The 15,210-nt window shown below is 43.5% G+C and overlaps 1 protein-coding gene across 1 annotated transcript in view; it reads right to left on the bottom strand.

Annotated features, from left to right (window-relative positions):
- Nucleotides 1-2,687: 2,687 nt before the first annotated feature.
- LOC125430201 (zinc finger protein 271-like) overlaps nucleotides 2,688-15,210 on the bottom strand; it is a 40,484-nt gene continuing 27,961 nt past the window's right edge. Inside the window, exon 2 of the mRNA XM_048492033.1 lies at nucleotides 2,688-7,798. Coding sequence (XP_048347990.1) covers nucleotides 6,581-7,798 — 1,218 coding nt within the window. The 3' untranslated portion in view covers nucleotides 2,688-6,580. The remainder of the gene's footprint in view (nucleotides 7,799-15,210) is intronic.

Genomic DNA, 15,210 nt, shown 5'->3' with positions numbered 1-15,210 from the left:
TCATTATAATAAAGCCTTTTCCCAATCACTGATTCTGAGTAAGCTGAATCCAGCCAGGGGTCTTGGATCTCCCTAACTCACCCATAGGACCTCTGACTTGGATGGATCCAATTGTAGATATCTTTGCTGTAACCATTTCACCACAGCCTCCTGGCACATGGCCAAAGTATTCAGGGCGGTGGTCATTCTGGCCATCTATCAATAGATACAGCTGGGCATCATGTGCATATTGATGACACCTCAGCCTGAAGCTCTGGACTAGCTGGGCAAGGAGGCCAATCCAATCCAAAAACCTTTATTAGGCATAAACCAGAAGTACCATACATTCCAAGTACAAAAACAGGATCATTGTTATATATCATGTAGAACATGGATTTAAAATGTAGCAACTGCTTCAGAAATTTCTACATTAGGGCTGTTCAATAGCTTAGACATTTTTAGTGTGTATGAGAGAAACTTAAATTCTAGAGATAGTAAAGCTCCCAGATCGGTTCTAATATCATTATACCTCGAACAGTAAAGCAGGATATGAGGGATTGAGACCATAGCGTTGGGACAGTACCGACAGCAACGCTCACTTTGTGGGATGTTAAAGAAACGACCTTGAAGATAGACAGAGGGGAATGAGTTTCACCTTGGCAAGGAGACACAAATAGATGTTAAATAACATTGGAAAGAGGATTGCCCCGGAGGGAACCCAAACAGCAAAGAGTCATGGCAAGACCCTCCCCTGTAGCACCACCCTCTGCCCCTGATAATGGAGAAATTAGGTCAGCCATTGAAGGGCGATATCCAAAGTGGCGAGGAAGTGAGTCACTAGGTCACAATCATTGGAGTCAAATGCCACCAAAAGATCTAATAGAAAGAGCAGCACTGACTCGCCTCAGTCCAGCTGTCTGTGGAGATCGCCTTTTGAGGGTGACCAACTGTGTGCCAATGGCCAAGCCAGAAACTGAGCAGAAATGGATCCAGAACTGATACATTATCCAGGAAAATCTGAAGCTGTTCTGCCACTTCTCTCTCTACTACCTTACCCAGAAACAGAAGGTTGGATACTGGACAGCAGTTAGTTAGATTCAAAGGTCCTAGAGATGATTTTTTTTCAATCTCAGGGTTTGCCTCGAGATGCTCGAAGGAAGGTTATAATAAAAGGAAGTGTATAATCAATCACCAACTGTTTTCTAGAAGAGAAGAAGAGTTTGGATTTATATCCCCCCTTTCTCTCCTGCAGGAGACTCAAAGGGGCTGACAATCTCCTTTCCCTTCCCCCCTCACAACAAACACCCGGTGAGGTGGGTGGGGCTGAGAGAGCTCAGAAGAACTGTGACTAGCCCAAGGTCACCCAGCTGGCGTGTGTGGGAGTGCACAGGCTAATCTGAATTCCCCAGATACGCCCCCACAGCTCAGGCAACAGAGCTGGAATCAAACCCGGTTCCTCCAGATTAGATACACAAGCTCTTAACCTCCTACGCCACTGCTTCTACAGCAAAAATGGAAGTAAATTTTATTGCCTATGTCTACTGCATAAAACCCTAGTCACTAGTTAGTGCAATATAGAATCCCACATAAGTTGTAATGCATACAGCTATCCTAACACAACATGCAGAAAGTCATCCACAAAGGTTTTTCTCTGTCATGTGGCCTTTCTGCGTACAAGACCTTTCTGTGTATTAAAATGTTATTGCAACACTCAGTGGACTGATAACCCTACATTTATTATTAATGATCACAGTCCAATACAAGCCCATGCCAGACCAGGCTAGGAATATTGTGTTTAGCAGCATTTTCCAACATGCGTTGATTTGCACACGTGCTGTACAGTTATAGTCATTAATTTTAATTACCTTTAATTTCCTAATTATAATTTCCTTCCCATTATTCTTTGCTGTTCTCCGTGTGTGAGTATTGCAATTCACTGTACGTTTGCTGTATCAGAGACAGCATGTTCTCAGCAACAATGACTGGGGCGGCTGGCCAAAAAGCCCTCCAGACACCTTTCCCCGGACTTCAGCTGCAGAGACAAGAGCAATTCACCTCTCTCCTCTCTAAACGTTTGTATGCAGGCTGGGTGGAGAGCTAAGTTGGGAGAGAAGTTCCAACTCATTTTTTTTAAATAGAAGCCACTATCTCAAGGATAAATTTTGAACAATGGGCAAGGAAGTAATTCTTCATGATTTGCACAACTGTTCGATCAAAAAGACTTAGTTGGACAAATGGTTTGGCCATTCATCTCTTCTTAGAGGGCTGAGGCATTAAAATAATACACCTTGTATAGTAACTATCTCAGCCTTTGGCTGCCTCTAAGGCCCCTTCCGCACATGCAAAATAATGCGCTTTCAAACCACTTTCACAACTGTTTGCAAGTGGATTTTGCTATTCCGCTTCAAAGAGCACTGAAAGCAGTTTGAAAGTGCATTATTCTGCATGTGCGGAATGAGCCTAAGTGTCTGAAACAAGTATTTTCACAATCAACGTTCTAAGTTATAGACTATGGAATTCCATGGAATTATTTTAAACATATCAAGAGAGACGCATACAGTGCTAATTTATCACAGCAAATGCCATATCATGAATGAAAATGCAATCTTATAGACTGGGAAAGTATGGAATTCTAAAAGGAGGGTAAAAATATTTTGCTTGCCGGTTTGGACTGATACTTCCAGGAAACAGATAGATGCCAAAAGAGATTTTAACAATTTTTTTTTATTGAATATCATAAGGAACTGGAATACAATAAATTCAAAATTGGAAAATTCCATGTCTACAATGATAACAGGTGAAGAAATAATAAGCGTACAGAGAAAAGAACAGTAAATATAAATATAACAAAACTCAACAAATTAAAAATTGAAGTTTTCAGGTAACTTCTCTGGATTACAGGAACTTCCAATGCAGTCCTAAACAAAGTCACACCATTGCGTGTCCACTGAAATTTTAAAAAGATGGTCACATTGCCTAGGATTGCACTGCCAGTTAAATTAAAGAGAAACGCTAACTCCTTTCAATGGGGTTGGCCAAGCTAAAGAGAAAGTACAATTCCTACCGAGCTAACACTAATTAGATTCTTTTACACGGAGGGGGGAAAGCCTTATCCTTGGTGAAGGACACGGACGTTTCAGTAACTGCTAGCAACGGCCCTAATTTTGAAACCTGCAAGAAATCAACAGATAAGGATTTTTACCACCACTGAACCATAATTAGACTAACAAAGCTTACAAAGTAAAAGGCATTTGCCCATTCTCTCCTTAACCAGCAGATCAACTCTCATCTTACATTTCCCTAGTTAATTTTGCCCATGTGACTTGTAACTGCACTTAATGCTGCATTCTTCTTTCTTGATACATGATGCGCTCACGGGGTTACAGGAGGAGGATGCCTGGCTGCGAAAAACTGCTCTAACCTTTGGTGATTTTTTTTTAAATGGTGGCAGGTTATAAGTTAAATCTATTGTGTTCTTTGCTGCCGTTCAGATTCAGCTGCAACTAAGTTTTTTTTTTCATTCAGGCCAATCAAAGCCGACCCTTTTTTGGCATAGCTGAATGACTGAAGTTCTGGTCCGGCATGGGAACTTCACATATGCACAGTACGAGGACGCAATGCCCCTCCAAATGCTTTAATACGTACATTTCTTCAGCTGTGCTGTATCAAAGAACAGGCAAGTACCTCCAGCTCAGAACAGTAATCACGATCAGTGTTTCATCTAGATGCCCCAAACAAGCTACTTCGCAGGTGCATGAAGAAAGTTGAGCCATTTCTGTTTGGAGTTCTCGGGGATTCCACCAGACAATGCAGGCAAGTAACCTTTCGTTGGGTCAGGAGCTTGCCTATTCAGGTTAGAAATATCTTTATGGTTCCTTGCAAGTGTTTTATGTGATCCTTGACCCAGATCTAACCTCTCCCTTATGTGATCCTTGATCCAGATCTAACCTCTCCCTTGGTCAGGAGAAGTTTAATTGAATTTTTAGGTGGCTCTCCCATAGGGCTGGGGTTGTGTAGTGGGTGCAGGACAGGTAAAACAGGACAATATGATAAGGTGCACACTTGTGGCTCCACCCACGCACATACACTATTGCAAGCTTTTTTCCCCCAATAAAGCTTGTACACACCAAGCAGGTTCTGATTTTTAGGTGCTGAATTTGCCCATCACCAATAACGGTGAAGGTCCGAATTTGACAGAGGTGACTGATATCATAGTATTTATCTTACTCTTATTACTAGATGGTTACCTACTATACAGAACCTACAACATCCACAGGAAATTGGAAAGGAAATAAAAAACAAACCCACAGAAAGAGATATACCAATCCTGGACTCATAATCTGATGTCAAGAAAGATATTGCGGGGGAACGGGAGAACCCTTCAGAATGTATAAGATTTCAATTTGTAAAAGCATGCTTTTACACACCCTTTTCTCTCTAAACTCTTGAAGCTGAGAACTTCAGAGCTGGGACAGTGGAAGACTACAATCCTACCTGAGATCGTGCAGGTCATACCACCACAGATGGAACACATAAAGGGACTAACTTAAAACACACCCACCCATGCGCACACACACTATTATACTTGTATCTTCAGCTAAAGGTTAAAATTAACAGACTTCCACAGTGACTTCTACAGTCACAGAGACAGATTATGGCAGCAAGGTGGAAGAACTCAGCAGTAGACAGAAACTCCGTCCTCTTTCCTCACCAGCGGTTTACTTTTATAGCCTGCTGCAGTGACCCCATGGTAAGACACATGCCTTCAGAACTCTGCCCTACCTGCTGTCTGTACAGAGAAGCCCAGACAACACAAAGTGTATGTAACTCTCTTCCTAGATTTGACAACAAATCAGTCTCCACAGTTCTGCTTTTCAAAATCAAATCCTTATAAACAGGAAGACAAAGTTGGTGCCCCCCCCCCCCTCCCGGGGCCAGGCCGCATGTTCCAAAAATTTACAAACAATTATTCAAATTGGATTACAGTTTGGGGGAAAGTAACAACTCATTGTTTTCTTGTTCATCTCCCTGCGTTATCCCCATCATAGAATGCATGACAGGAAGACTATTCCGTCGCTTGAGATTGCTCTGTCAAGGTATGGGATAAATGCCAGTTAGAGCAAGAGACAGAGATGGCATGTTTTCTGGCATCACTTTTTAAGCTTAGTAACGTCTTCAGTATTGCCTATTGTCCCACCCCTCTCCACGGGAGAACAGTGGTCGAACCTCGGAGGTAAAAGGATGACAAAAAAAAAATACTATAGTAAATTCACATGAGGAATGGAGGAATCAAAGGAAGATTACTATATCAGGACAGTCCTATAAGGTCTTGTCATGCTAGCCTCTTAACATAATTTGGGCTGGAACTCCTTGGAAATTCAATTTAGAAAATTCATATTGAAAAAAAATAACACAAAACGAACAGACATGATATTTTCCTGTTGGGAACAAGCATCTGTTGGCAGCCATCCATTGAAGCTTGTGCAGGTACCGATTCCAGATCCACAAGAAATGAGAAGTTTTGAAATGTCACAAGCTAGCCTTACCCTTTCCTGGTCAAGGAAATCAAATTCCAAAGTCTGTGTCCCTTAAGATAGCAGGAAAGAGAGTGATATGACACTTGGTGCAAATGTTTTGTGTTCCCCTTAGTGGTCTTCTGCACAGGATATGACCTCATCAAAGGGACATGATCAGGAAAAACAAAACAAAAACAGCATTCGGTGGATTTCTCCATGCTCAGACACTGCACCCGTACAGGAAAGGACCATGCACTATAAATTAAATTAAATAATTTTTATCAGTGACTTAAAGCTCCACACTATCCAGATATAATACTTTTCTCTACCAATAGCAATTAAACACACACAAATTCGGGTGAAACTCTAGAAGACGACAAACAGCAAAGTCTCGCTTCTGTGAAACGATATCTGTGCTTACAAAGAAAGCCTGGAGGGGCCACGTTTATATTACAGACTGCAATATAAACCAACTTATAACCACCCCTTGGGAATAACCCAAGATGGGGGGGGGGTGGGGAGTGAAATTTAAAGTATTTATTTTGAAGGCTACTGCAAGCAACAACTAGTTGATTATTTTTTCTTGGGTCATTCCCAGGACATCTATATAGGGCGGCTGCTCTTTTCAGCCCCCTCATGTCCTGTCATGTTTCTTTATGACCACGCTCCCAATTTGTGTGTACTTTCCCACAAAGAACCCCAGGAAGAATCTAGGAAACCCTAATCAAAAATTCCTCTGCACTCACATAACAACTACATTTCCAGGGATTCTTTTGGGAAAGCATCAAGAATCAAATAAATCACAAGATTAGTTTACAATGGAGATACGGCTGGATACCCTTGTTGCTATGCTCCTTCAGGTCTTGCACAGATGTGCACAATGCAAAAAATAGCTTGTGGATTCCACAATTTGGTCAATTTAAGGCATATCCAACCTTCCTCCTTGCTCAAAAAGCGGTGCCTAAATGATGCGGCAACCAGATCCCCAATTCCGATTACTGTTCTGCTGTGACTCAGAAAGCCAGCATTTCATAACTAGGTACCAGGCCCAGTCCATTCACCTCCTAGTTTCCAAGCTTTAGTAATCAAGGGCACTCTACTTTTACTTTTACTTCAGCCAAATGGGTAGATGTAGCTGCATCACAGAGCAAGCGAGTAGAATTAGCAGGTTCACTACCCTGCTTAGTGGAGGGGGCCACCCCCTCTTTCTGGCCCCAGTGGCCATCAGGAGCTTGTGACCAGGTTGTTGCTACAGGTGAGGGGTCTGTTTCAGACAGAGTTAATCCCAGGGTTCCATCCTTCACATGGACCCTTTGATGGGATACAAGGCGTGAGCTCCGAGCAAAGCACTTCCCACAGTCAGGGCATGTGTAGGGCTTCTCTCCTGTGTGGATTCTCTGGTGAGTGACCAGGTCAGCGTTGATACGGAAGCTCTTGCCACAGATGTGACATTCATAAGGCTTCTCGCCTGTGTGGATTCTCTGGTGTTTAATAAGGTCCGAGCTGTAACTAAAACTCTTCCCGCATATGCCACAAGGATAGGGCTTTTCTCCTGTGTGAACTCTCTGATGGCAAATGAGATGTGAGCTCCGCTTGAAGCCTTTCCCACAGTCGGGGCATTCGTATGGCTTTTCTCCTGTGTGGTTTCTCTGATGGGTAACCAAGTCATAATTGACCCGGAAGCTTTTTCCACAAATGGAACATTCATAAGGTTTCTCACCAGTGTGAACCCTCTGATGCCTGATCAAGTGTGAGCAGTCACGGAAACGCTTCCCACAGATGCCACAAGGATAGGGCCTTTCCCCAGTGTGAACTCGTTGGTGGGAAATCAGGTGGGAGCTCCGGGTGAAGCTTTTCCCACAGTCAGAGCAGATATACGGCTTCTCTCCAGTGTGGCTTCTCTGGTGGTTGACCAGGTCATAGTTAGATCTGAAACTCTTCTCACAGATGATGCATTCATAGGGCTTCTCTCCAGTGTGGACTCTTCGGTGAGACATCAGTTGTGAACTCTGAGAGAAGCCTTTCCCACATTCCAGACAGATGTAGGGTTTCTCTCCTGTGTGGACTCTCTGATGGGACACCAGGTCCGAACTGAACAGGAAGTTTTTCCCACATTCCAAGCAAGTAAATGGTTTCTCGTCTGTGTGGGTCTGCATGTGTTCTATCAAGCCGACCTGCTGGCTGCAGCCTTTTCCACACACAGGACATATATATGGTTTCTCTTCTGCATGCCCTTTCTGATGCTCAACAAGGCAGGAGCTCCCATTGAAGCACTCCCCACAGACAGGACAAATATATTGCGTCTGCATTGGGTAAACGGATGCAGTTTCATTCACTGGAACATCTCCATTCCTAGGGAAAGATTCATTCTCCTGGTGCTGCATGGAGTTTCCCTGCTCTGTCTCTGAGCTGCTTTCACTGCTGTCTTCCGCTACTTCAAGGTCCAGGGAAGCTTGGCTCTCGCAATTTCTGGGTGGCAACCCAGATGGCTCTGCTTGCTTAGAACCTCCTTGCTGAGAAGTCCCCTCTTCATCCTCATTCACCATCCTTTCCCCTGTTGGATAGAAAAGAGAGTCCAGACATGAATACTTTTTTACTCTGGGGGAAACCAAGTCACACTTGCTTCAGAACACTAATGCAGTGCTAGTCTTGATTGTCCTCATGTCCACACTACAGGCCAGAAGGTGAAGGACAAAGACAAGTATGTTAACTGTACGTATCTGTATAAACAGATGTAAAAATAAACAGGAGATCTGTGGCACCTGAGATACAGTTTTTATTCCAGAATACACTTTTCCAGGCTTCTGCACTTCACTGTCCATTTCTTCAAAGGCAGTAACCAGTTCCTGACTGTAAAGATATTTTATGTGATGGGTATGAAAAGAAAATAAGCAGCATAGGGCATGAAATGCCAGAAGAAGAGGGTCAAATGTAATTATGGAAAAGTCAGATCTAAGAAAATATAGAGATAATTCACTGGTTATACTAAACTAGTTGACACCTTTACAGGGTGGGGTGTCTCAGGTTCGCTCATAGTGATCCTCGCTTCCTGCACTTCAGGGATCCTCAATTCTGCTGCTTGTTAATTTTTTTCCTTCCCACACTCCCCACCGAAAACATCCACAGAAATGAGGCACTCTTTGCATTTTGTGGGTTCTGGTCTGCGGAAGTTTATGCCAGAATACAAATGTGTTATTCTTGGAGGAGCCGCAAAAAGAAGAGTTTGGATCTATACCCCACTTTTGTCAACCGTAAGGAGTCTCAAAGCATCTTACAAACTCCTTTCCTTCCTCTCCCCACAGCAGGAGAGAGGTAGGTGGGGTTGAGTGAGTTCTGAAAGAACTGTGACTAGCCCAGCTAGCATGTGTTGGCGTGCACAAGCTAATCTGGTTCACCAGATAAGCCTCCACAGCTCAAGTGGCAGAGTGAGGAATCAAACTCAGTTCTCCAGATTAGAATCCACGGCTCCTAACCACTACACCACACTGGTTGTCCCTCTAGAACACAGGTGTCAAACTTGCGGCCCTCCAGATGTTCATGAACTACAATTCCCATTAGCCCTTGCCAATATAGCCAATGCTCATGTTGGAAGGGACTGATGGGAATTGCAGTTCATGAACATCTGGAGGGCCGCGAGTTTGACACCTCTGCTCTAGAATTATAAGTGCATATTATAATACACATCATTTATTCCACGCATAATATTTGGCACCCAGATCAGTGAAACTTGCTATATACATCTCAAGGCCAGCAATAATAAAAGAACATATTTCAAATTGAAATATTTATTTTTATTTATTAATTAAATAAATTATTTATTTATTTAATAAATTATTAAACTTTTGTTTAGAAATATGGCAGAATCCAGAAGACTGATGGAAGGGTGGAGAGAGAAGGTGTCTTTTGGAAATGAGAAGGTCTCCAGGGTGCAAACCAAAAAGGGGTCCTTTTAAATGTGGCAGGCCATGTGCCCTCTTGCCCCTCCTCTCACGAGAACAACCACTCCCCCCTGAGCTGCAGTTAAGTATCACGTTGGTGGGAGCATTAATCATGATTGAAGTTACCCAGGGCTAAGGATTTGAAGCCAATTCCTTGCTGAAAAGAGTCCATGGCTCACTTTGATGATGACTAACAGGAGTGCAGACAGCCTACTGAAACAGCAGCTAATGCAAGAGTGGGAGGGCTCTCTCTGGAGAGGGCAGGATAAGGGAGGCAGCCATATCTTTCCAGCCCATTCCTCTCTGTCTCAACAGTGGTTAGCAAGGCCCCTCCATTACATCTGCCCAGGGCTAGGCAGTGACTTGGGGAAGCCTGAACATATTTTAAGCATTATTCTGTACAAAACAGCCCAAATGTTTGCAGACCGGATTTTCCACACTCCCTTGAGGCAGCAGTGTGTGACAGAGAAAATGACTGCACTTTTCAGGAAAAGCCTTGCTTTTTGCTTGTTTTATTCTGCAATCTCTGTGTTTGTTCTGGGTTCGCTCTGCAACCATAAGGGCGAGGAACTTGCTTTTGTGAAGCCAAATTGTGAAGCTCCACAAGAGTATGTTATGATGCTTCACCCAGCACAGAATATGACACACGATCCAAGCGCTGGCGCAGCATGGTAGCCAAAGACAGGAGCCAGGATATCCCTCACCTCTGCCAAGGACTCATGAAGCGTGACCTTGGGCCAGCCACTGATTCTCTCAATCTTAGCAGCAGGAAAATAACAACTAGGTCTGCCTCCTTCCCACACCTAAAATGAACCGTGTAAATAGTATCGTGGGAAGGAAAAGAGAGAGAGAGAGAGAGAGAGAAAGAGAGGAAATAAAAGGCTGAGACTTTAATCCCAAGCAATAAAGAACTTCCTTGGATCCTTTTTGCTTTTATACACGTGTTTTGACAGATGGCAGTCATCCTTTGCAAACAAGGAAACAATAGATCGAGTCCAGGCCAGACGGAAGAAACAGTAAAGCTAGCCCAAGGCCAACCACGACCAGCGCAAAGGCAGCGGAAGCAGGAAACGAAGAAAGACACACACACCCCCCATCCGATTCCCAGCAAAGGATTAGTTTAGAGATCAGGCGACAAGCGGCTCTCCTGCCACCCAGCGTCCCATGATTGATGGCCGCATAATAGGCCCAGCCTAACCCAGCGTTGCTACTAGCCCTGCTTACCAGAAACGGGTGCAAGGCGCTGCACCAGGTGAGATCCCGGACACGCGCGCGCGCTCCCGCACCCCGGGGCAACCTCCGCGACCTGCCCCGCAGAAGGGAGGCAATTGGGGCGACCGGAGTGCAGCAGACAGCCGGCCCGCTTGCTCGCCGCGCTTCGGGTGTCGCCGGCCGCTGAAGGGTTACTGCTGCTTTGCAATAAGAGGCTTCCGGCCAATCAGGACGAGCGGATCGCGGCCGCTCTCCACCAATCGGAGCTGAGCTGAGTCAGAAGCAGGAAGCACAACCTCGAAAAGGCTCCTCCGGCTCACGAGAGCGCCTTCCTTACATAAGGCGGGAGGGAGCATCAGCGACCTCTGGTGGCCGGACACATAGCGAACCTTTTCGAGACGGAGTGCCCAAATTGCAACCCCAAACCCACTGATTTGTCGCAAAGTGCCAACATGGCAATTTATCCTGAATACTGAGGTTTTAGTTTAGAAAAAACGGTTGGCTCCAAGGCGTGCGTTACTCAGGAGTAAGCTTGGTGGTAGTCGGTGGCTTTGCTTTGAAGCAACCGTGCAACTCTTCCAACGAGTGAATCACGACCCTAGGAGGGTTTACGCAGAAGCAAGCCCCATTGCCAGCAACCAAGCTTACTCCCAGGTAAAGAATCACACTTTAGTTCTTCACATGAAAATCAGTGGGGTTTAACAGCGCTTAACAGGGTTACCTACACTGCTTCCCCAAAACTAGGTCATAGGTTTAATGCTAATAATCGTGCCCAGCGGCCCAGGCCAGACTAGATGTGCGTGGGGGGCACTCTGTTTGCACGAGCCCACAGAGAGGGTTCTAAGTGCCACCTCTGGCACCTGTGCCATAGGTTCGCCACTACTGAGTTAGTGCCTTAGCGACATTTGCAGCAGAGCATGTGGACTGCCGCTTTACACTCCCTTCCCGGGCCCTTCGTGGGCATTAGTTAAGCAGTTGTCTTTGGGGGGTGTTGAGGGGTTTTTCTGGACTGCATTTGGGGCTGGCCCCTTCAGAAGATCTGATGGCAGTAAAGCAAGCTTGATTTTTAATTGCGATCCCAAAGCCACTTTGGCTATAAATGGGGCCTGTCGCTCCAATAAAGAGATAAAATCAAGAGGCACTCGGGGCGCAGAGAACACGTCTGTAATGCATTAATTGCTTCCATCCTCCACGCCTGGTGCAAGAGTTTATAAAGGCCTTAAAGAAACCACATTCATAGAAGTTTATGATGGAAGGTGATTGTGATTCATTGTAAAAGGAACAGCGTGAATAACAGCACGGGAAATGTAAGGCTGGGCATGTGCCGGTGAAGGGAGTGTCCGACTTAGGCTGACCACTTACTGGCTGTAAGGCCAGAGGGGACAGGGAGGGTGCTTTCTTGGTGCTAGGCATGATCAATTGAACCCTAATTGCTTTGCTGGGGAAATGTTGAGGCTCACCACCTCTCTGCACAACCCTAGGCAGAAACTAAGGAGCTGATTTTTTTTTCTTACTAATCTTACTTGCTAAAAAAGTAATAATTGCTTTTCCTCTCTTTTTTTAAAAAAAACCCTCAAGATGTGCAGAGTCAGATGTTTACTATTTTAGCCACCTCTTTCCCATGCCTTGAAGATGAGCGGGAGAGCATCCCTAGTTTTGGATGCCAGGACTACTACATGCAGTAGGGTGTAAGTTGTAGCGAGATCTCAGTGATTTAATTCCAAGTAAGCACAGTTAGATATGCAGTCCAATCCTTGTTTACGGGGAACCAATCCCCCACTGATTTCAGCAAGACTTATTGAAAAGTGGTTGTAGACTGAACTGCAGCCTTATCATCTGACCCAATGGCATATTTAATGAAAATAATTTAAACATTTATATACCGGAGCCACAACTCTTAATCAACAACAAAAACATGCTTACTATAAACAACAACAATAAAACAATGAACAATACATATACAGAGGATCCCAAATAAAATAATATCAAGTCTCTGTAATGCAGTAAGAGATCCACTAAATCAATTCTCTGTAATGCAGTAAGAGATCCACCAAATCTTTGGCTGGTGGTCAATGGAAGGTGAGAGTATTGACCCCGGGAAAGAACAATACTTTCAACAAATATGTCTTCTTCAGCCACTTTGGGCACAGTCATTAAATGGAAAATATATAATATTTTACATTTAGTGATTGTGCCCAAAGTGGCTGAAGAAGACCACCAGCCAAGGATTTTATCAACATCCTGTTCATCTATGAATACATGAAACCTATCAATGGAAGTTGAGCTTTTGAAAGGCATCGGATATTGGTATCTTTTTACACCATTAGTGGATCTCTCACTGCATTACAGAGACTTGAAATTATTTTATTTGGGATCCTGTGTGTGTGTATTGCTCATTGTTGTGTTGTTGTTGTTTATAATATGTATGTTTTTGTTGTTGATTAACAGTTGTGTTTCCGGTATATAAATGTTTACATTATTTTCATTAAAATAGATTTTTATAGTTCGCACGAGAGCCAGACAGATTTTCCCCCTCCTGTAAACAAGATACTGTGTCTGGCTCATTATATATATATATACTGTCTCTGGCTCATTATATATATTTTCCAATGCCATATTTACCCAGCATTAAAGCTGATACAATTTAATTACTCCAAACTCATTGTGAACAGCACTATGGTGTCACCTTGGAACTCTGGGCAACTTTAAAAAACTTGTATTTTACATATTGTCTCTGTGTGAGCTGTCAGATAAAGCAAAAGATCTGTTTTCTAAATAAATGGATGCATTTGCTGGTATCAACTCTACAGGAACAGCTTCTATCATAGCGGTAGGACAAACGGTAGCTGCTCATTGGGGTTCTGCCAGTTCCTGGATGGAATGTAGGGACTACTTTTCCCATATCTAGCACAACTCCTCCCTTTTTCTAAAGCGTGCCAGATAAGAACCCAAGGTTACCAAGTATAATTATTTTGCCCAACTTCATGGTGTCCCAGCTGAGATCACAGACTGCAGCCCAATCACTTCAAAAGGTATTTTCCGGGGAGAGCTCAGCCTTATTGGAGACACTTGTAGGTTAGATGTGAGGGAAGTGCTTAATCCTGCTGTTGTAACAACAGACTGTCCAAACACAAGGTCTAGGGGGGAGATGAATTAGTCAATACCTTTGGAACATCTCCAGGACATGAAAACCAGAGCTTTCCAGGAGGTTGACTGATCACGAGGAGGCTGTCAAACCCTGTTTCCAATCTTTTGCAACTCTGATGTAATGCTCAATCCATAGGAATGCAGATCGAATGCTAATCTTTCCCATACAGTAGTCCACAAATATTTGTACATTTATAGTTCACACATTGCTATTTTTACCTGTAGGGGCAGCTCTGAGATAGCCTTGCTGTGAGTGAAAAAAACCCAAAGATAGACGAGGCACGGGCCACCAAGTGTTTTCAACCAGCCCTTTATTATACTCAAGTGCTAGAATATTTACACATATATATATATATAAATATACAAACAAAAATTCCCAGCATGTCAAGTTAAGACGTGCTTGAACTATTCTTATTACTCTTCTTCCTGAGAGGGAAGGATGGGTCAGTAGCTACCCCTAATGTCTGATAATCGTCTAGTCACCTCCCTGTGAGGGTCCACAACTTGTTCTAGGTGAACAAAACTACTGCATTTTTATTACTTCATGAAGGTTATTTTTAAAGAAACTACCCCCTATGGTAGAAGCGGTTTATACAAGGTTAGGATAAGTCCTGAATTACTGAATGGAAGAGAACGAGACCCATTGAAGATAGTGTTATTCCCATCCACCGTGATGCACAATCTTCTGAATAAAGTATTCAATTTTAAAGACCTAGACTAGCATGAGGAAGAGAAAGAATGAGGAAAGCTGATGGATGTTAAGGAATAGTCTGCTTGGGGTGATTTATGTTTAGGTTGGTGTTCTAATCAGACACACACCATCTTTTCCATAGAGGACAGGTGAGAAGTAGACAATGCATACACATGAACCAGAGGAAAGCAACCAACTTCACATCAAATAAAATTTGTGCCAGCTAAGATACTCATATAAACAAGGAACAATCAAATAATATACAAAATGAGAGTCGATACAAATTGTAGAAGCCTAAAAATGAAGATGGGTGAATTACAAAATTGAATTGAAGGATACTCTAGCAATAAGAGGCACATGGAATTACGATCGATAGGACAATGTCATCCCAGAGAATAAATCCTACAGGAATAAAAGAGAACAGGCCAAGTTGGAGGGGATATAGTGCTTTCCGAGTAATCAATATTCAGAAGAACCCTATCATCACCAAATCTCTGTGAGCAGAAATTCTAAATGTCATGGGTTATAAAACCAGAAATTGTACCAGTACTAGGAAGGTTCAGCTAGTGTTGGATTGATTAAATAGGGGTCAGCCTTGGTTATGAGAAACCCATTCGTTGCTATTTCTCCCAAAACGCTGTGTCCTGTTACTTGTGAAACCATCAGTGGTATCTCTGATGAAATCTCTAAGGAGTGCTTGGAAGTCAGAGAAAACAAGGGTTTAATT

Source organism: Sphaerodactylus townsendi, linkage group LG03, assembly GCF_021028975.2.
Source record: "Sphaerodactylus townsendi isolate TG3544 linkage group LG03, MPM_Stown_v2.3, whole genome shotgun sequence".
Lineage (NCBI taxonomy): Eukaryota > Metazoa > Chordata > Lepidosauria > Squamata > Sphaerodactylidae > Sphaerodactylus > Sphaerodactylus townsendi.
Note: the sequence above shows the minus strand (reverse complement) of the source record. Positions and strands in the feature narration are given on the sequence as shown.